The following is a 21,206-nucleotide window of genomic DNA, read 5'->3' as shown; positions in this document are numbered from 1 at the left end:
TGGCTTGCCAAGGTACCAGCCCTGTTATAAGACATGCTTACGTGCTTCCCAAGGTGTGCCACAGGAGAGCAAGCTGGCTTTTCACCAGAGAGAAAGACGAGTGGCTCTTCCTGCAGGGCCACTCAAGGACACTTCCCTTCCTGGAGGTGCTCACAAATGGGAGAGTGCAATTGGGAAGGTCCAGAGCCATCAAAAATCTGAGCACCAGTTTGTCTCCCCACCAAACATATCTTATCTTTTTGCATAGAACATGCTTAGATGGACAGAAGCTGAGGCGAGGAACTCACCCTGCCACGCAATGCTTGATTTCAAAGCTGGAGCTGAGACCATTTCCAGCATCATTAAGATTAACTAGTTTTAAGTAGAGTGTGCTTTGTTTCCTATTAAATGAAAGCAAATGCCTAAAAATATCTGAATAAGAGACTTTTTTTAATGTATGTGCAGTGAAAGAAAAAGAGGACCTGCATCCAGATCCTGAAGGCCAGTCCATAAAAGATGAAATCTTTGGTGAATATAGGTTAGTGAGACATATCCTTCTTTGCAATGTTTGGGGTAAATAATGATATTGTAAGAATCTTCTAATAATATTGCAAGCAATAATACTTCCCGATTGCCAAATGGAAGGGGGTGATATGAAACATTATACAGAGCACTTTAGTGGAATGAATTCCATTTTTTATTAGTTTCTTGTGGATGGTTTTGTAAACATTTTGGTAAAATAAGAATAGATTCTTAGGGCATCTGGGATAGTTATTTCATTAAACAATCAGCTTGCTCATTTAATCTAGAGTGTAATATTGCTCACAAACATGCAGGCATTATTTTTCTGAAAATACAGAAATAATTCACATATATAATTAATGTACTCCAAATATGAAATGAATGAAATATTATTTGACTGGAAATACGTCAATTTCAAAATGTTTCACCATATTTCTCAAACATCTTTCTGGATCCTTAGTCAGTTTTAATAATATTATTATTTTTGCATGTGGGAGACATTTGGACGTAGATAGCAATAGCAATAGCACTTAGATTTATATACCGCTTCATAATGCTTTACAGTCATCTCTAAGCGGTTTACAGAGTCAGCATATTGTCCCCAACAATCTGGATCCTTATTTTACTAACCTTGGAAAGATAAAAGGGTGAGTCAACCTTGAACCAGTGAGGATCAAACTCCTGGCAGTGAGCTGAATTAGTCTGAAATACTGCATTCTAACCACTGCATAGCTCCATGGCTCCTACGGTAGATATTTCCCATCCCCCCCCCCAAAAAAAGCCCCCACTAATAACCCATAAAGTGGTCTGAAATTACTTGTCTGAAGTTCAAGGTTGGAGCCATTTTTCAAAGTTTGGGATTGCTTCCTGGAAACTTTCATTCTCATTCCCACCTGTCAAAAAATCCTCTGAAAAGGGGAAAAAAGTCTAAATTACGTTTGAAAAGAACAGTTTCTTTTTGGAGATTAGTTGTTTCAAGCTATTCCTATTTTCATACCTGTCCTTTCGTACAATGATGTGCATATTTTTCTGCATCCTTTCTCTAATATGTTCCACACCGAGAGAAGTGTGAATTAATTTATATCAGAGATTGAATTTGTAAGAGTACCCTGAAATCCAAATGGAATGAATTTCTCTCTCAGTCCTGATCCCTACTAATCTGTTTGTAGAAGTTCCTCCAATAAATGAAATTAGCATAATGCAAGTTTTTGCTATAACATTTGCCACTACAGTATACTATACTTACTTGCAATGGATGCGTTCGAGTATGGAAAATAATTACTAGCTCTTTGCCTTTAAGTCTGCAATTTACACCATGTAATTCATTTCAGAACTGAAGCAAATAAATGAAAATGTGTATTTTATACAAGAAAGATATAAAAAAATATATTTTCCCCACTGCTATTTCCACCCCAACCTCAAAGTAATATTAAGCTGTTTATAGATGCATCCTCCATGGATTTATTCAATCCCTTTTTAGACCCATCCAGGATTTGGATGTAACCCATCTATATTTTAATCATGCACTGTATGAAAAAGTGTAATCTTTTTCCAGTCAGGTTCATTGTGTGATTCCAGTGTCACTGCTTTGAAATAGGGAGAAAAACATTCCCCATCATGCTGGCCTCAATTATGTGTATTCTCAGCTAACAAACATCAAAACACCACTCACCAGAAGTGTGAGTTTAATTACTCCCCTGGGCCCATACCTGAAAAAAAGGTCATATCTTCAAAGCTTTCCAAAAATAGGACAGACTTGACCCAACCAAACCAAGTTACAGTATAAACCCCTGAACTCCTATTATTGTACTGTATATGCGAAATGAGGGATTTGGTCCCAGTGTGCATGACTTTACATGCATTTAATTGAACTGCATTTGCCATTGAGTACACCATTTGCCATCTTTAAAAATATTTTTCTGGAGTATTTTACTGGTACTTTGGTTTTTCCATTTTCAACTTACTGGCAGCCTTATTGATCCCACTGGGACGTTTTGTTCCTGTCAACGTTGCTATCAGAAGCGTTAAAGCTTCTGAGTCTCCCACTCCAAGGTGATAACTGACTTAGAATCAAATGTTTTGGAATATTATGTATTTTCACTGTAGAGGTACCATCAGAAGTTCTAAAACCTCGGAGCCTCTCACTCCAAGGTGGTAATTGGCTTCGAATCAAATGTCATCCCTAAATAGAATTTCCAGTGTCTCTTTTCTTAATTTTCTCTGTATGATCGAATGTGCCCTTATGCTTCTCACAAGTGTTTTTTTTTTTTTCCTGTTTCAGTGACAGTGATGAAAAGCCGCTCAAAGGAAGCTTGCGGTCTCTTAACATGGACATTAAAGGTGCAGAAAGTGCTGATAGCTTAGTAGATTATGGAGAGGGGGACCACAGGATGTTCAATGAAGACGGTTCGTTTATTGGCGCTTACGCTGGAAGTAAAGAAAAAGCCTCGGTTGAAAGCATTGGGAGTTCCACAGCTACCTTTCCTCTCCATGCATAAAATACTAGCATGAATTATTCATTTCAGATCATCGTATTTATCTTTACTTCTCATCAAATATTATACAAGGCAGAAATAGGCTGCAGAAAAGTTAAAGACCTGGACATGCAGCAGGTACAGAAACAGGCAGATGACTTAAAAAGCTGATTTTTGAAACTTACTCTTTTTTTCAAGACACTGACATTTTCGATTCATTAAAAATAAAAAAGGACTCCGAACTAAAATTTCATCATACACATGTCATTTAGTCTGACCAAAACCAAACCTTCTTCAGTGTTACATATGTATTTTGGGATCTAATTTCCTCCAGGTCTTTTACAACCCAGTTTTATAAACATCTCTAACTGGAACAGCAGTCAAAGAGTTGACATCAAATGAGTATCTGCTACAACCCTACCTTTGGCAGGCTATAGAAAGTTATAACCAAATATTATGGAGAGAAGGTTATGCTGGCATGAATGACACTGTGCTGTCCAATGGTGCTGGAAAGCTTCAGAAGCTGAGTAGTTCCACATGTCTCTACAGTATCCTTTTTCTTGGTCGGTTTTGTGCTGCACAAGGATACAATGCTAAGCCAATACATCACGTCTGCCAATACTCATTTTTGCTGGTGCGCTTAGTCGACGATAATAGTACATTATTTTTCTGTTGGGAATAACAGATAGTGTGATATATTCTACTGCATGTACTACATTCTGTACACATACTTGTTATGTTGTAACTAGTAGTAATGGGCCCTAGGTTAGAATTTCCACTTTCTTACACATTTCTGCTTCTCTGTGTACGTTTCAAAACCCTCATTTCATAGTAATTCCATATTTTTCGGTGTTACAGGGATCTCCAGGCAAAAACTCTATAGCAGCAACAAAAACATTACCTAGTGATAATAGTGCAAAGAGCGCACTCTGCGGTACGTCTTATTTTTAAAAAATATGGAAAAGGTGCTGGTGATAAGAGAATTTGTATTCTGTGCTGACAGCAAGGTATTCAAATAAACGGTAGCATGGTTAGATGATATTTTATGTTTTGCCCACTAGCTGGCACCCTTTCTTTATGCAAGCGAATTCAAAACTTTCTTTGGGTTATAGAAAGTACCGTATATGACTCTTTCAAAATTGTGAAGTTCTACTCAATCCAAACAAGTAAAAAAAAAAATCAGGAAAGAGCTGGCTTTTAAAGGAAATATGATTTTTCACTACTTCATATTTGAATGCCCACATATCTTTTCTAAATGGTTGTATATATTAAGTTTATACTGATACTTTCAGGGGAAGTCATGCTAATTTTTATTTTGTCAAGGTGCAATGGCAGCATGTCATTATGGAACTTAGTAGCAGTTTAATTCTTCCCAAGAAGTTACACTTTTGTGGATACAATATTTTTTTTTCCAAGCAAAACGTATTCAGAAACATTTCAGTTGATAAAGAATTTCCTTCTCATCCATAAAACAAAATGTTCTAAATCTCTAACTATGAATATTGTGTCTCACTTGTTAAATCAAAGCAAATGTGGTTATTGAAAAGGTTTTCTATCAATGCTTTTTCAGTCCCTTTTAGTGTATAATAGAGTTGCTACCCAAAGTTTAATTTTTTTCTGGTATACATTATAGAAAGGAAGACATGTTAATTATAACAATAAAGATACTATTGGTATGAAAAACCATCTTGGAATAATTATACTTCCCCATTTTGTTATAAATCGTTGTTGGTAGGCTTTTCCATGTCCATTTTGTTAATTTACAGACATGCAGATTATCTATTATTTACATTATTCAATGTTCCCTTTTCCCAACCCCAACCCAGATAATAAGGATGCAAGTAACTAAGCATTATCTTCAACTTAGATCCATTCGTTTTGGCTATGATTTAATATTTTGGAACTGTCAAACAGCATGTTATTTAAAAAGTAACCATTGTCTGTTCATTAGAGTCCTAATTATTTATTGTATTTGGACCCAGCACTGTTTAAAAAGATAATTTCAGCTCTTAGTCCATACTAATGGCTGCTAGGCAAGATACTACTGTTCAAGTGGTTAGGTACTAATACAGTTTTTTTTTATAAACTGTATAAACTTGACATATATCTTTTCCCATTTGGGGCTCTGGTAGTAATAGGTATAAATATTTCTTGGAGAGAAAGCAGTCCTACTATCACCTTCAATCTTCCCAAGCCCCACTAAAATTAGCCATTTTGCTTCCAAAGTTTGATGGCATGGTTTCAGTCTTGGGGGGGGCAGGATTTCAAGAGGCCATGTGCAGACAACATTTTTCCTCAATATTCAACTCCAACTATATTTGAATTATAATTTCCCTACCTTTATTTTTTAAAAGCTGTTAAAACAAAGACCAACTCTCCTTTGAGTCGGAGTCAGCACTGGAGACTGACAAACTTGGGCACCCCTCTCCAACATTCTTGCCCTACTGTTTTAATACCTTCCCAGCATTTCCAAACAAAAGGGTTAAAACAGCCATTGGGTAGAAATGTCAGAGAAGAAGGATGACCTAGATAGAACATCTCATTTGAAGAGTACTTTTCCTTTACACCTTTTTTTTTTTTGCATGTAAGTGAACCAGAAGATACAGTGTCACAATTTGCTAGTAGGACAATCCTCCTTTAAAATAAGTCCTTGCTTTATGTGGAGATTTGTTGACAAAAGTTGACCAGATTTGTATTCCTTAGAATCACAACTTTTCTCCATTTCTTTCATCTCATAATGAGAGTGTTTCTAGATGAACTGAGAATGAAGGAAGGAGAATGAACAGTTCACAGTAGGTAGTCAACTAGTCATCAGGGAGAGATTTATATTCCTGCTACCTCCATAGGCAGCCATTTTTTTAATCACAATTTTTTAAATTGTGAGGAAGAATAAACATGACATTTTGTATCACTACAGAAGTATTGCAGTTACCTTGCATTTTTTCTGTTATGTGATAATGGGCTGTTTGTCTAATTCAGATGTAGATGAATATTCAATGTTTAATGTTTCATAGTCTGAGGAGATATTCTAGTAGACTGTGAAAACCTACTAGTTAACCTTTAGCTTCAGAAGCAGTGCAAAGAATTTCTGAAGAAATGTGTTTTCTTAAGAAACAATGTTGATTGATACACACACAAACACACACAAACACCTACATTAGGAACAAAGACTACAGAGGACATTCTGATACTCAACACCTGAAAAATGACAGTATCTATGAACCTATGAAAGAACTGCTTTTTGACATATATATTCTCTTTTATTTCTCCCTAATTTTTTCTACTATGACAATTTCTCCTTCAGAGCATTGGATTCTTAAATAGATGATCCTGAGACATTAATGGTTTTATCCCAAAAGGGATATTATCTTTGAACTGATAGTTTCCAATATGAAATATCTGCATATTCCTGTAGAAGTACTTGGTTACAGTGTTTGTCGGAGAGAGAGGTGCAAAAAAGTTGATACTATAAATTGAATTGTTCATGCCAGGATATGTATTTTGATTTTAGCAGAGATGCTCTGTTTTTCCATTAATGTGAATTTTAGATGACAACAATATGATCATAAAACAGGAATAATGCCAAGGCTTTTTGTCAATATGGAGCAGAAAAAGTCTAATAATATTTGCCACTTTATAAACTGAGTTGATGAATTGTCTATCAGGAATTTGAACACACATTCTAGTTTCTTCGGCTCAAATATTTCTTGAGGTATCTCTGAAGGAGGATCTGTTAAAAATATAAAGGTCAGGCAAATTCAATTATATCTAGTTTACAGCCCAAACCATCAAGTTATGATTGTTGGTATTGTACACAACCAAGCTGTACCATTTCTTGGCATAGCAGAAATTATGACTAGTTGCTGCTCTTTGTCTATCAACAATTTAGTTTGCACTGTAATCAGTAATCAGAATTTATCCAGTAGACCTTCTATTGGCATGTTACACATGCTTCCTACAGCCTTTGAAATGATTCTCTTTAGAATCATTTCAAAGGCTGTAGGAAGCATGTGTAACATGCCAATAGAAGGTCTACTGGATAAATTCTATGACTACAACTCTGTAAATTTACCAGGGAGGAAATCCTATTTCATGTAATTTTGATTATGTGTCAGTAGACAGATGGCAGATAGACAGAAACAATTATTTAAAAGTTACAATGACAGATCTGAGAACTGATTAGAAGACAGAGAGAAAAAAGAAGAACAATGTGTCAATGAGCCAAGAGTATGCTGCCAATCATACTAGTGGTGACCTAAAACTTTGAGTTAGTATGACTGCAGAATTTAAGGGTAAAACAGGAATGAAAGCACTATGGCAAATAGAGGTGGGATGGTGAGCCTTCTGCATTCCTAAATGTCAGTTGTGGCCTAGTCGTGGACACTTCCACTTTCTATAAAGTTATATAACTACATGGTGATGAAGTAGTAGCAATAATAATAGCTCTCAATGCCCCCTATCAATCCTTTGTGATATTTCTCATTCATATCATTGAATCCTGTCCTCATTCAGCGATCTGTTCAGTATCTAAATGAAAGAGTAACCAGCCACATCTTCAATTTCCACTATTTGCACTGATATTAATTTGTTAGTCTAATCTAGACTTTCTCAACCTGGGCAAGCTGAAGATGTGTGCACTTCATGGCTGGATGGAGAATTCTGACAGTTGAAGTTCACACATCTTCAAGTTGCCAAGGTTGAGAAACATTGGTCTAACCTAATATAAATGTGTAAAGTTGTCAAATTTATATATAACACCAAATTAATCAAGGTCTCACTTAAGAAAAAAATAACCTGTGAATATTGCCGCAAATCATTTCAGTCAATTCAATTTTCTTTGCAAGGAATTAGCAGGTGCTCAGAACTTGGCCATCTTGTCTACTATTCCCCATTCTAAACCTCATGGTATAGGTTTCCTGCCTGAGCAGGGGGTTGGACTAGAAGACCTCCAAGGTCCCTTCCAACTCCGTTATTCTGTTATCCTTTTTCAGTTTGTGGCATGGTATACCTGATCCACAGCCATGGTTTTATGTAGGAATAATGTTTAGCTTCCACATAATGAGATATACTTGTATACTCTACATGGAAAGAAATATGCTCATTTAATTGAGTTTAAACAATTGGGAATGAGATTCTTGATTCCTTTCATTAAATTAGATAAAAATAAGATACATAATACCAGGGAAATCTATTCTTGTGCTGATAAAACTTCTATTGATTTAGCAGAAGAGTCAATGTTTGCTAATCAGAACATCAAACCCTTCCCTCCTTCCAAATTAAATATTTAATTTAATTTTTTCAGTCCTACCAAACTCTACTGAATAAGTGGGACTTACTCCTTATTAAGCATGCATATTATTGTTCTGTTAATCTGTCTTTCCAAATCTTAAATAGCTTGTTTATATGTTAGCACCATTCATAATCTATCAAGTATTCATCTTTGTAATCTTACATAAATTTCAGCTTTTGCACAGAATTGGTCAGAGCCAAAGCATTTTTTTTAATGTTACTTCATGGAAGAAGAAAAAATGGGACATGAGTACTAGGTTCTGGCTATTCCTTTTTGAAATGAATGTCCATGAAAATTTCTTAAGGCTTAGAAAAATGTGTTTGTATGTAGTTGCTGTTTGTATTATGCCTATGTATATGTATGGTTTTTTAAAAAATATTTTCATTCTACATGAATTTCAACTTTGCTAATAAAAGTTTGACTTGATGTAATCTTCACAAGCCTAAATTGAAATGAAAGAACATTCTTGTTTCCATTTGCCATACAAATCATGAGGAAGGAAGAGAGAATAACTGTGTTTACTATGTTCCAACCGCAACTCACAATTCTATTTATGATGAAGAATCACTATGTAGAATTTTTTTAGGATGATGTACAGTATCTTCTGAGTTAAACACTGGCCTCACAACAGTCAACCACTATGCATAGAATTTATACTACCTTAAAAAAAAAAAAACATACCCGGGGAGGTTCATATCTTGATCTCATCCAGAATTTGCACCTCATAAAACTGCCAAGGTTTTTTTTTTTACCCTTAAAAACTCTGTGAAAAATAATCTTCATCTCTATAGGTAGGGCGAAAGTGATTCGAATAAACGTGGCCAGTTAAAATGGAAAACATTACAAGGAATGGACATTTGTAAATTCAGCAATTGGATGGATGAAAAGTCAACAGGTGGAATATTTACACTGGGTAGTGAAACAAGAGATTATGGTTGGCAGTTTCTCCACATGATGTTTTTTGTCACTGTTGTTCATGTTAGGAGCCTATTCATCCAAGTTATCCAATCCTTTATATCACAGGTGTCAAACTCACCGCATCATATGACGTGTTGCGACGTATCATGACTTTTTTCACACTGCCGGAGCTGGGGTGGGTGCGGCTTCCGCATGATGACACCCCTGCTTTATATTATACCAATGTTTTCAACTTTTGTATTGAGATTGGTTCAATACAGTGTTTTTCAACCTTGGCAACTTTTAACATGTATAGACTTTAAATTCCAGAAATCTGAAGGGTTGAAGTCCAGACATCTTAAAGTTGCCAAGGTTGAAAAAAAAACCTGTATTGACCCAATCTCCTAATAACTTTCTTACCTTTCTAATGTAAGCATGTCCCCAATTGTTTGGTGCAACTTCAAATGCATCTCGGAAAGGCACTATACTTTCAGGGAGGATTCAAGGATACCTGAAATGTTACCATTATTATTCATGATGTATATATGATAAGAAGGAGCAGGGTAACTTTCACAATCATGTGCTCCGTTGGTCTGAAAATCAAGATGCTTCTGCCACCTCTAGGTTCAGAAGGAAGTGACATTCATTTGAGTTACACAAGCCAAGATTTGGGTCAGTGAAGGCTAAACTGCAAGGTGAAAGCATAAGTTAGATGTGCCATCTGGAAAGGGAAGATCCAAAAGAAGGGAATTAGAAAGAAAAACAAAACAAAACAGGTTGCTTTTTCAGCAAAGGAATCCAGTACGACTTTTTTTGGAAACATAATAAACTACTAAGAAGGCTAAACACGGCTTTAATGAGAGACTACAGCCTGAAGTGTACCTTTTTCCATGAGCATAATATGGGGCTAAGCTTTTTCTACCCATAGCTCTATTTTCTAAGTTGTTCTAATATAATTTCCTTTCCCAGCAATCAATTGATTTGCTAGTTTGGCTTTGTGTGTGTGTTTGTGTATGTGTTTGTGTGTAGGTGAGTGCCTTTGAGTCACTATTGATTCCTGGCAACCAACCTGCAGTTTTCTTGGCAAGATTTCAGAGGTGGCTTGCCATTGCATTCTTCCTAGAACTTAGAGAGTGACTGGTCCAAGGTCAGACAGCTGCCTAAGGCCAGACTAAAAGTTCTAGTCTCCAAGTTTCTAACATGGTACAATAATAATTTGGCAAGTTAAAAAAATATTATTTTGTTTCATTCTAATAAAATATGCTATTTTTATGTTCTGCCATCTAACATAGATGGAGAGAGAGAGAGATGTCCTGATTGTGACCAACATGATCTTCTCAGCACTGATATGACCATAATAGTGATGTCACCGATCCCAGTAGCAATACATTCATGGATATTGGGCTTTTGGGGGGGGCTACCAGATTCCCTGGGCCTATTTGTTTTTTATTTTAAAAAAGGAAGGTGTGTGTGGGGACGGAGGAATTGGCATACTGTAAAACCCTAGTCTCTGGCATATTCTTTTTTTTTTTTTTTTAATAATCTTTATTGATTAGCCCTTGAGCCATATCAAAGTGCAAAGTTCCAATAACAAATCATTACCAAAGTCTAATAAAAGCAATTTAAAATAAAATTTGATAAAATACAGTTTAAAATGGAACTAGAATAATATATGACTTAAGATGAAATTGGAGTAAAATACAGTCTAAAATGAAGTTAAAATAGAGTACAATAANTCCCTAAGGTGTTTTGGCAGTTGTAACTTCAAATAGCTGTCTACTTGAAAAGTATGCTTGTATTTACTCAGCCATTTCAAGTTACCCACCTTACTAAGGATCGCTATATCATTTTGTGCTTCTATATCCTTAATTCTTTGGGCAGCCCTTTTTTTGAATTGTTCTCCTGTTACACAAGAGACAGGAAGACCACAGCTTCATTATTTCCAAAACTACCATTGGCTATAAATAGTCCCTAGATGTTTGTTGAAAATAAAAAGGATGATCAGTATTATGCTTCAAACTACAAAGGTGCCCTTTATTTGGCAATATGTGCAGTGATTCAGAATAAAAAGAAGAAGCAGGTATGGGAGGAGACAATCTATGGGAGATGAGAGGTACACTAGAAAAGTTTTTGCAGCCAGTTGTCATTTCTACCATGTGGTAGCCATGTTGCTAAGCATTCATCATAGGTTTTAACGTACCCATCAGCCCCTCTTTTGGGAGGGAGGCACTTCCAGTATCTCAATTCATATTGTAATAGGCACATGTAATATATACGTAACTGGTAATATGTACCTATCAGAATTTTACATATGATCTGCCTTCCCTTAATCATGCAGAGAGAAGATACAAATGTTGCATGATTTATGAGGTTTCACATGTCTTTCATCCTTCCACTCTACTCTCTTTTTGCATAGTACGTAATCTTGTGAGGTGTTTTTACTGATGCTGACCTATTAAGAAACTATGGGTCCTTAATTTTACATTTGAATCATCAGATAATGTGTTAGCACTGAGGATCATACTCTCATATATACAAATTACCTTGCAGCATTTAAACAGATAATGAACTTGAAATCAGGAATACAACTTCTTTTCTGCTAATAAAAAATAGAATTATGTACAGTATGATAATATTCATGGAAATTCTTCATTTCTTACAATATCCTATGTTCAGCAAAGTAACTCCAACATTTGATTTTATCATATTATTTATTTGCATTTCATGTACAAATAGATTAATTCCAGTGTGCTTATTATTTTGGCAGTTGTACTGTAAAACTGAGTTAAATAAATGTACAGCCTTTCACAATTAACATTTGTTAGTTCTACAGATCACATAGCTGTAGTTGCACCAGCTACTGGCAATCAAAGATTAGAAAATAGTCCACCCTATTAAAATCCACATTCTAGAATTCAGTACAATGTCTGCATGAAACTGTAATCTATATAAATCAAATTCTTTCAATAAAACAACTACACACACATAATGGCAACACCAAAACTATTTCATAATTTTATATATTTAACAAATTTATATGGCTGACTCTGGATGGTGTACAATAAACATAACAATTTACATATATTGTAAAAGCAATTAAAGCAATTAAATTAATTATAAAGATCCAAAGATAGTACCGATGGGAAAATTATTATATATACAACAATGTGAAATCACAGCTGCCAGTTCTTTAGCTGATATTGGCCTTCATACAGACTGAGTTCTTCCTAAAAAGCTAGGATGTTGTATGCTATTGGCATAGTATATATGTAGATCTAAGCAATGTGGTAATTTGTAACTGACAGATGGAAAATTTGTCAATGCGCAGATTTTAGGCTGTCCAATACATTTGGTATTGCCAATTTATGCCATAAACTTTCAACATACTATTATGCTTGGTCACATAGTAAGACAGATGTTTAGACTGGATTTGTCATTTTCATCCATCTATTGAGTCTTTCCAAAGGACCTGGGATAGGCAGGTGCTATTGTCTGATAGTGTTAAAAGTCACAGGTCTTTAACACCATGAAACAACATTATTATCATTTCCACAACCATCATATTTATATTTTTCCATTTCAGTAACCAACAGTTAAATCAGTAATATACAAACACCAGCTTTTATCTGTTTTATTTAATTTTTCCTAACCTAATAACAAATGTTACCTTTTGAACTCTTTATCCCATGGGTCAAGTTAACATGCACAAGTGAAATCAAACTTGCACTGACCTAACATTCAATTTCAGAAAAAAAGATCAACTAGTTAATTCTTGCCACCATTATCTAGGAGCAAAGAACTATCTTTTTTCCTGGACTTTCCACAAATATTGCTCATAAATACAACTATGAACTTTTTACTTGCAAGATATTTAACATCCCATGGTTACAAGTCTGTCTGGCAAACAACTGATATTAAAGAAAGTATACTGTCATTCCAAACACTGAACTTCATGGAAAGAGTCCCATTCTGACATTATTGTTAGAAAGCATCACATTTAGAGAGAGTGGCTCTACAAAATAGTGGCATCCATATAGTAGAGCTTCTCTGACGTCCTTCATGTACCCTAAATGTAAGAAACTAAGAACTCCAAATTGGCCTGAGATATATAAAGGCAACTTGACATAAGAACCTGCCACATTGAGAAGAGATGAAGACTTCAAGAATATCCCAAACCTCTTTGTAATTGATTATCAGCAAATACTATATTAAAATTGTTATGTTTGGTGATCGGTGAGGCATCGACGAGGCAGCAGGTGCAACAACAACTCTTTATTAAGATTTTAAAACAGAAGCCTGGCTAACTGCCGCTCCACCCCTATTTATACACTCAGCAACAAGGTGGTGGCCAATTGGATTCAAGTATTAGTTCCCGCTTTAAACACAAGTTAATGAGCATATAGACCGAAAGTCTGGCACTTAACTGACATAGTCTTATGACCATTTTTCAACAGTTTCAAGTAATTCACATCAATACATTACAAAAATCATGGGCAAAAATCTGAGATATTTTTGGATAGGTGATAAAAATTAAGAATGAGCATGGACAATGCCTTCAGATATGGAAAATATTTTTTGGTCAGCAGACAATTAACTGTTGAGGATTTGGTGGATAGGAAAGATGATGAAGTTTTGGGAATTAATTTGAACCCCCATATTTAAAAAAAATGCTTATAGTTTTTACAAACCAGATGTTTAAGGACTGATACTGAAAAGATACAGAGAAAACCCATCTTTTACTCCCAATAGAAATGGAAAATTATATAACTTGTGAAAATCCATACGTGTGGGGAAATGTATTACTTGTGAAATTTCATACTTGTGAAAATATGTAGAGTTATCTACAACATACAGTGTAAAGACTGTAACAGCCACTATGCTACAAGCAACCAGCAGATCACCTCCTACTAGTTATCAGAAAATTCCCCAATCTCACAACACATGGGCAGAGTGTTTCAAGTGGGAAACTGTGAGCACTGTAGATCAAGCTAAATTCAAAAACATTTGTGAAATCCTGAAAGCTTGGCATTCAGACAAATCAGCCATCAATAAACACATAGAGATAAAACACATTTACACTCTATTGGAAAAAAATCCTGGAAGCTTGGCATTCAGACAAGTCAGCCATCAATAGACACATAGAGATAAAAACACATTTACACTCCATTTGTCGTGACTCCGAGCCAGCCTGTGCTCTCAACAGCAGAGTCCGGGGAATCTGAGGAGGACGAGGTGGAGGGAGGCTCTGTGGAGTTACAAGACTCACATTCCAGTGAGGAGCCTGGCCCCTCCAATTGTGTGCAGGATGAGCTGCAGCTGGGTGGGGAGGAAGAGTCAGACTTGGATGTCTCACAGCTGTCGAAAATGAGAGATGCCTGAAAAAGGAGACAAGCTAGGAGAGTAGACCAGAGAGAGGCTATGGGACGACTCAGGAGAAGGCACTGAGAAGCCACGCCTTGAGGACTGACTTACAAAAGGGGAATGTGTGGGTGGTGCTGGTTGCTGAAGGCAACCGTTGCAAAGTACTTTGTGGAAATCTTGTTCTGTTAGTATTGCCGGTGATTATTTTTCTGTTTTGCCTTGTATTTCATGTGGACAATTTCCTCCCTTTGGTTTGTGTTTTGCTGTTTCGGTTTCTGGACTATTTGACAGGTTTGTCACCCATATTAAAAGGGATTTGTTTTCTTTTGGAGTCTCCAGCCTATTTTTCTCAACAGGGGTTTTGTCCTTGTGCCTTTAACAAGGATGGCTATAGGCTGGAACATAACACCATTGAAAAAAAAAACAATAAAAAGCTAAGAAGAAACAAAAAGGCCCAAACACATTCTCTCCAGCTACCAAAACCCAAATAATCAAGGATTAACACCTGGCAAAACAATCAATCTGAAAACAATATCCTAATCCAGAAATTACCAAGATAAAAACTATACCCCATCAACACTGGCAGGACTAGCTACTGTATATAAGCAGTCAGCAAATCCACATTCAACAGCATTGATGATATTACCTAGTTGAGTAATGAAATATCTGCAACCAAACAGTCAAGGTCAGAGATTACTAAGAATTGCACAGTTGTGAAAATTTACATCATTATTTATTTTTCTTAAAGATGGTTTCAAAGAGCTAGAAGGGTGCAAAGTATTTATCTGGCCTAATAAATGGATTATTTTCACTCTTCCAGAGAAAGAAAGAGAATGTGAGAGAGGCAGGCAAGCAAGAATGATGCCTTTTCTAAAGCAACCTGAAAGATGTCATGTTCACATCTCTGTGGAGTTGTGGACCAGTGATCACATGATGGATTATATGCCAGTTTCACAACAGTGCAGAAAATGTTTGCCTGTTCAATCTGAGGTCTCTGGAGCTAAAGACAGAGCTTTATTTTTTCTGTGTTGTTGTTACTATTATGCATCGGGGGCTTTTTTGGGAGTGGTGGTCTGAAGTAGAAGTAGGGTTATTTTCAATAATACATACATATACTTACAACATTATTACAGATTCGAATAATGTAGGTGTGTATGTATGTATGCATGCAAGAATACATATACATTTAAATACAGTATATACTGTATATATATGGTAGATTTCTGTCTAAAATAGAGATAACTACCCTTACTTGAATATTGTTTAGCAATGAGGAGAAGATCATCTTTACTTTTTCACTCATCAGTCATATTCTAACTACAATTATAATCCACTTTTTCCCTTGCCTTGTCTTATAGAGCTTGGAGTTTTCTATTGCCTCCAATCACATGTATTTCTTTTATAGCTCTATGGATTCTCTTATCAGTGCAGAATGAAGAATTAAGTAAGAATTATGTTTCACACATTGAGACATACAGAAATGAACAAACTCACTTCACAACAATGTGCCTTCTACCTCTTCAAGTCATAGAAGAAGGCTAGATCTATTCTCTATTGTCCCACAAGGCTGAAAATAGAATAGTGGCCTAGAGTTAGTAGAAAACAGATTCTGATTGAACATTAGCAAAAGTTTCCTATTGGGGCTCATATTCATTGGACGTCCAAACAGAGATCCATTTAAGAGGATACTTTAATTAAGATTTCTACATTGAACAGGGAATTGAACATGATGGTCTAAACAGTCCCTTCTTATTAAATTAACATTTAGAATATAGTCAATTGCAATGATGTTCAGACTTACCAAGCAGTATTTTATTTTATAATGGTAGTAATTAATGTCTTCATATAAGTAATGAAATTCTAATGTAGATGGCTTATGAGAATGTGGGATATCAAAAGCATTGCAACATGCATTGCTGGTTTGGGACCTTTAAATTCATAAGTTCAAAGAAAATAAATATTTTGATAGTAGTTACAATACTGTAGTAGTAGAAGAAGAAGTTTTAGTAGTATAATTGTTTACTTCTATTTCTCCCAAGGGTTCTTAGAGCAGGATACAAAAAGAACAATTAAGAAAACTTCCAGGAAAATAATTAAAGCATTCAACACTACAACATCCTATCAAAAAAAAAAAAAAAAAGACGATGGAAACAATAAGGTTATAGGTATTAAGCTATACATCTACATACCTATCTAAAATACCTCTTTCTTTGTTGCTTTTTTATTAAATCTTGGGCCATTAGAAATTAGTATTAGACAATCTAGAGAAATTAATAATATTACATTAGTGGGTTCTGAGTATAATTTTTTTATGCACTGTTATTATTATTTTTTGCAATATTGGGTAATTATTCTACTTTGTTGCCTAACATGATATGAATGATTCAATAATTGGCAAATATCCAGTGAGTAGGTTTAGTTGGGAAAAAGTCTGATTTGCTAATTTTAGGATGTAATATTTCAACATAATACTATAAGATGTTGGACTTTACAATATGGGAATAATCCACCAAGAATATTATTAAGACTGAGATAATCTTTTGTTGTAGATGGTTATAATTTATCAGATTTTCAAAAATATTATTGTGTATTTATTTTATAATCTATATTTATGTAGAATGAGCATAATGAACTTTACTGGAAACTTACTATTTGCTCTTTTTTTGTTCTTGGAAATACTCATGTCATCGTCATCATCATCATCATCATCATATTTTATTTTCTGGTTTGGGAGCACCTAGATATATTTGAGATCTAGAATGGATTTTGATGCTTATTGTCAAGAGCATTTAACTTAATGGAAGAATTTTACTTCAGAAGTAGATGGTAATATGTTCCATTGGAAAACATGGACAGAAACTTTAAATGAATTATTTCATAATGGCTATTTTAAGGAATTCCAGTTATTGGACAAATAATGTCAGATAACATTTACATCAATAGTGGCAGTATAATCAACTTAAGTATGTTTTGATAGCTCAGTATGGATCAGCCATCACAGAGCCACCACAGATGCCTCAAAGAAGTTTGTGGATGCTATCTTTTCTGATTTGTCTGCTGTTGAAATCAATTTGACTTCATCTGTATATCAGAAGTTTAAAAATAAGTTCAACCCCCAAATTATTTAATCTTCTCTCTTATTGTTTTCTTTTTCTAATAATATTGTAACATACAGTATGTTGGTGAATTCAAAAGTACATTTTTATATTATGTTTATATTTTTTTATATTATGGTTATGCTATTTTGAATTATATTATATTCTAAATTTGTGGAATTTAACTATTCTCTTTGGGAGCTTCTCAATGGTACCTTTTCACTTTTATCATGCATGATTTCCAGTTACTGTGTCTTTGATACTGTAGAATATGACATAGATTCATCCGACAGGCATAGGTTGGAAAACCTGAAATGGTTTACCGTTCCACTGATTCTTGCCCAATATGAAAGAAACGGATAAATTTGATAGAACTAAAGTTACAAATAACTGGGTCTGCACTGTAGACCAAAGGCCTCCAACCTTTTGGGAATCAGGGACCGGTTCTGTGGAGAAATATTTTTCTGCAGATCAGAGAGGGTGTGGTTTCATGTGCTGCCTGCATCCCGCGGATGGGGCTTTGCTTGTTTTCTGGCATGCCATGGCCCTGTGCTGGTTCACGGACTGGGGGTTGGGGACCCCTGTTGTAGACCATAATATCCCTTTTGGAAGTGGTACCTTGTGATTTCTATGGTACTAATAAAGTTGCTTGTCATCACACTTGTAAATGTTTTAACCATGGACCCTTAAACGTTTGTTGAGGATGGTGATAAATTTACATTGCTGAATTTTACTAAGAATATGCTTGAAAATTATTTTTTGCTTTATGATTTTCTGAAAAAAAAAAGACATTTGAAAAAAATATTTGATTCAGAATCTAGCAGGATTTTTGATTTGGGATAGGAAAAAAAAGAAAGGAAAAGATGAATAGGAGATCCAAGCAGCAAAATAATAGATTAATTTATTTTCCACGAAGCTCTAATGAAATACCTTTTAAAATTTTTGAATCAACCTGAGAAGCAGCCTCTGTATGTTTGCCAGCTGCCTAGGAGCTAAACATCACTTGAAGTAAGGATGCTTTAAAGCTAATAATGAAGGTATTTCCAAGACAATGCAGTGAATAATTAAAGTAAATCTGACAGCAAGGTGATTATTGTGTGCAATTATTCTTAAAAATTTCATTATGTCAACAATTAAAGGGAATTTTCCATTGTGGTGTAAGCTATCAATTTTTAAGAATTCTTATCTTGATTATGAGAAGAAAAGATTCAACTTTCATTTGTAAAGCTGTCTAACATCCTGAAATATACTTGAAAAACAGGTTGAATCCGTCAAAGAGGGAAGCTCATTCACCAAGGAAGGAGTTATATTAGAACTATGAGAATGTCTAAATATGCAGATTGTAATACAGAAATCTTGCTAAGAGCAAATCCCATTGATTTACGTATGAATAATTTCTGAATAAGTACACACTACTAGTAAAGTGGGGTAATAAAAGGGAATAACCTTTCTCTCCTTTTCTCCATTTTTATTGGAGTTTAGTCTAGGAGACCTGGCAAAGAAGCAATATAGACAGCAAGAGAAGCATCACTGTGACCTACAGAGCTTGTGCAGCATTTATATTCCTGCCTGAAGAGGACTCAGCTGACACCTACTATATTTGCAAGTTTCTTTCCTTATTGGAAGAAAAAGTGAAGGGGGTTAAAGAGAAAGTTGCTACTTTGAAATGCATTAGGAAGATAAGAGACTCCTGGAAAAGACACCTGAAATTGTCTAGAAGGGCAGTGAACGGAAAAGAAACCAAAGAGCAAGGGGAAAATATCATTTGGTGTACACATGGAAGGATGTGACCCAAAGAAGCCAAAGGTTTAGAAGGCCCTCAATGAATTCCACCAGAACTCAGGAAATGGTAACAGGTTCTTCCTCTAGAGGACAATTGAGAGCCTCCTGAACAAACCATTCTACAAACGCTGCAGAAGATACTTGAGCCCCCTTAGATTGAAGAGTTCTCCTAAGTAAGAAGAGATAGGTCATTATAGAAATGGGTTAAGGAGAACTAAGGTTGCTATTTGCAGATTCAACATGCTGCTAGGGAGGGGTGCTGTCTTCCAAGTATCCCTATAGAGGATATGATACCGAGGATACTAAGATTATTAAAACCTACTGACAACTAGCCTTTCCTCTTGAACTTTAAAATTTGGTTTAATAATTTATCAATAACTTGGCTGAGGGAGGTGAGGAGACATGTTTGAAGTTTGCAGATGACACAATGCTGGGAGGATTGGCTAATACTTTACATGAAAAAGAAAAGCTTAAAAAATGAAATTAATCAGATGGAAATTAGCAAGGAGAAATGTGAAGTAGTCCAATTAGGTATTATATTCTATTATTCCTTGATGAAACCTGTTTGGAATACTGTGTCCAGTTGCGGATACTATACCATCCAAAAAGGATGGACAAAGTGGAACAAGTTTAGAGGAGAGTTACCACAATGGTTAAATGCTTAGAAAGCAGTTCTTATTAGAAGTGCTTAAAATATAGGGATATATGATCTGAAGATTCCTTGTATTCCATTTCCATCCTCTAAGGCATACATATTGTGTGTGTGTTTCTGTGTGTATAAAACAGTTGCTACAACTCATTTATTTGAATCTTTAGATTTTTAAAGAAATTCAGTGTGTGTGTGTGTGTGTTTGTGTGTATGTGTGTATATTCCTGTTGTCTTACTGAAAATAATGAAATGAAATGAAATAATAAAATAAATAAAATAAAAGAATAAAATAAAAATACATATGTTTTGGGGTTGTTTGACAATACTTATACAATTCCAGCAATTATTAATAAAGCCACATATTATCCTTTAAGTCAGGAAAAAGCTCAGAAAATGAAGGAAAAAAATCAGCAATGATTTAATAATGTGATAAATCCTCATCAGCTTTTTACATTTAGGTATTAAACTTCTATGATACTTCGTCACATCTCCGTATAATAAGCTCTACTTTATGTGAGAACCTGAAGCAGAGTGTTCTCACATACCCATCTAGCTCCTCAGCTACTACATAATGGACATGGGGGGGAAGTGGGCTTGCCTCTCCTTGTACAATTGATTTTCATACTGTGTCTATTGAGCTCACTGCTTTCCTTTCCAAGATATGCTAAATATATACAGCACTTCTTACATGGCAATTGATTGTGTAATAAAATCAAAATCACAGATGTATTCCCATGAAAATCATAAGTATCACCTCTATCTCCATGTTCTTTGACTTTCTGAAGACTTTCCCATGTCCCCCCCCAATGCTTGCATTACCCATATTATCAATAGCTTTTTCCACATAGTTTGTAATAAAAGAACTTCAGTATTCGACATCTGCCAAATTACAGATGAAAAGAAAGACACCTAAGAAAAGTAAATGCTCAGAGAAGGCAAAAAGAGATGTAACTTTACTTAGGATTAACATGGCAATTTACCCATTCTGAAACATGAGGCCAGAACTTAGGTTTGCATAGCGTGAAGCTCCATCTAACTCATAGGGGTTTTTTTTAATGGAAGAAAACTGGAAGGGCATTGTAAATGTTGGTCTTCAACTCCTAGGGGAAAGAGGATGTAAGCAGTGTTTTTTTCTAAAAAAAAAAAAAAAAAAGGTG

At 35.2% G+C, this 21,206-nt stretch overlaps 1 protein-coding gene across 1 annotated transcript in view; it reads left to right on the top strand.

Annotated features, from left to right (window-relative positions):
- The window catches only part of CHL1 (cell adhesion molecule L1 like), an 84,002-nt gene extending 80,799 nt beyond the window's left edge, over positions 1-3,203 (top strand). The window contains exons 25-26 of the mRNA XM_015826678.1: positions 445-517; positions 2,783-3,203. Of these exons, the coding sequence (XP_015682164.1) occupies positions 445-517; positions 2,783-2,999 (290 nt within the window). The 3' untranslated portion in view covers positions 3,000-3,203. The remainder of the gene's footprint in view (positions 1-444; positions 518-2,782) is intronic.
- Positions 3,204-21,206: the final 18,003 nt, after the last annotated feature.

Source organism: Protobothrops mucrosquamatus, unplaced genomic scaffold (genome assembly GCF_001527695.2).
Source record: "Protobothrops mucrosquamatus isolate PMUCROS unplaced genomic scaffold, P.Mucros_1.0 scaffold3231, whole genome shotgun sequence".
Taxonomy (NCBI): domain Eukaryota; kingdom Metazoa; phylum Chordata; class Lepidosauria; order Squamata; family Viperidae; genus Protobothrops; species Protobothrops mucrosquamatus.
Note: the sequence above shows the minus strand (reverse complement) of the source record. Positions and strands in the feature narration are given on the sequence as shown.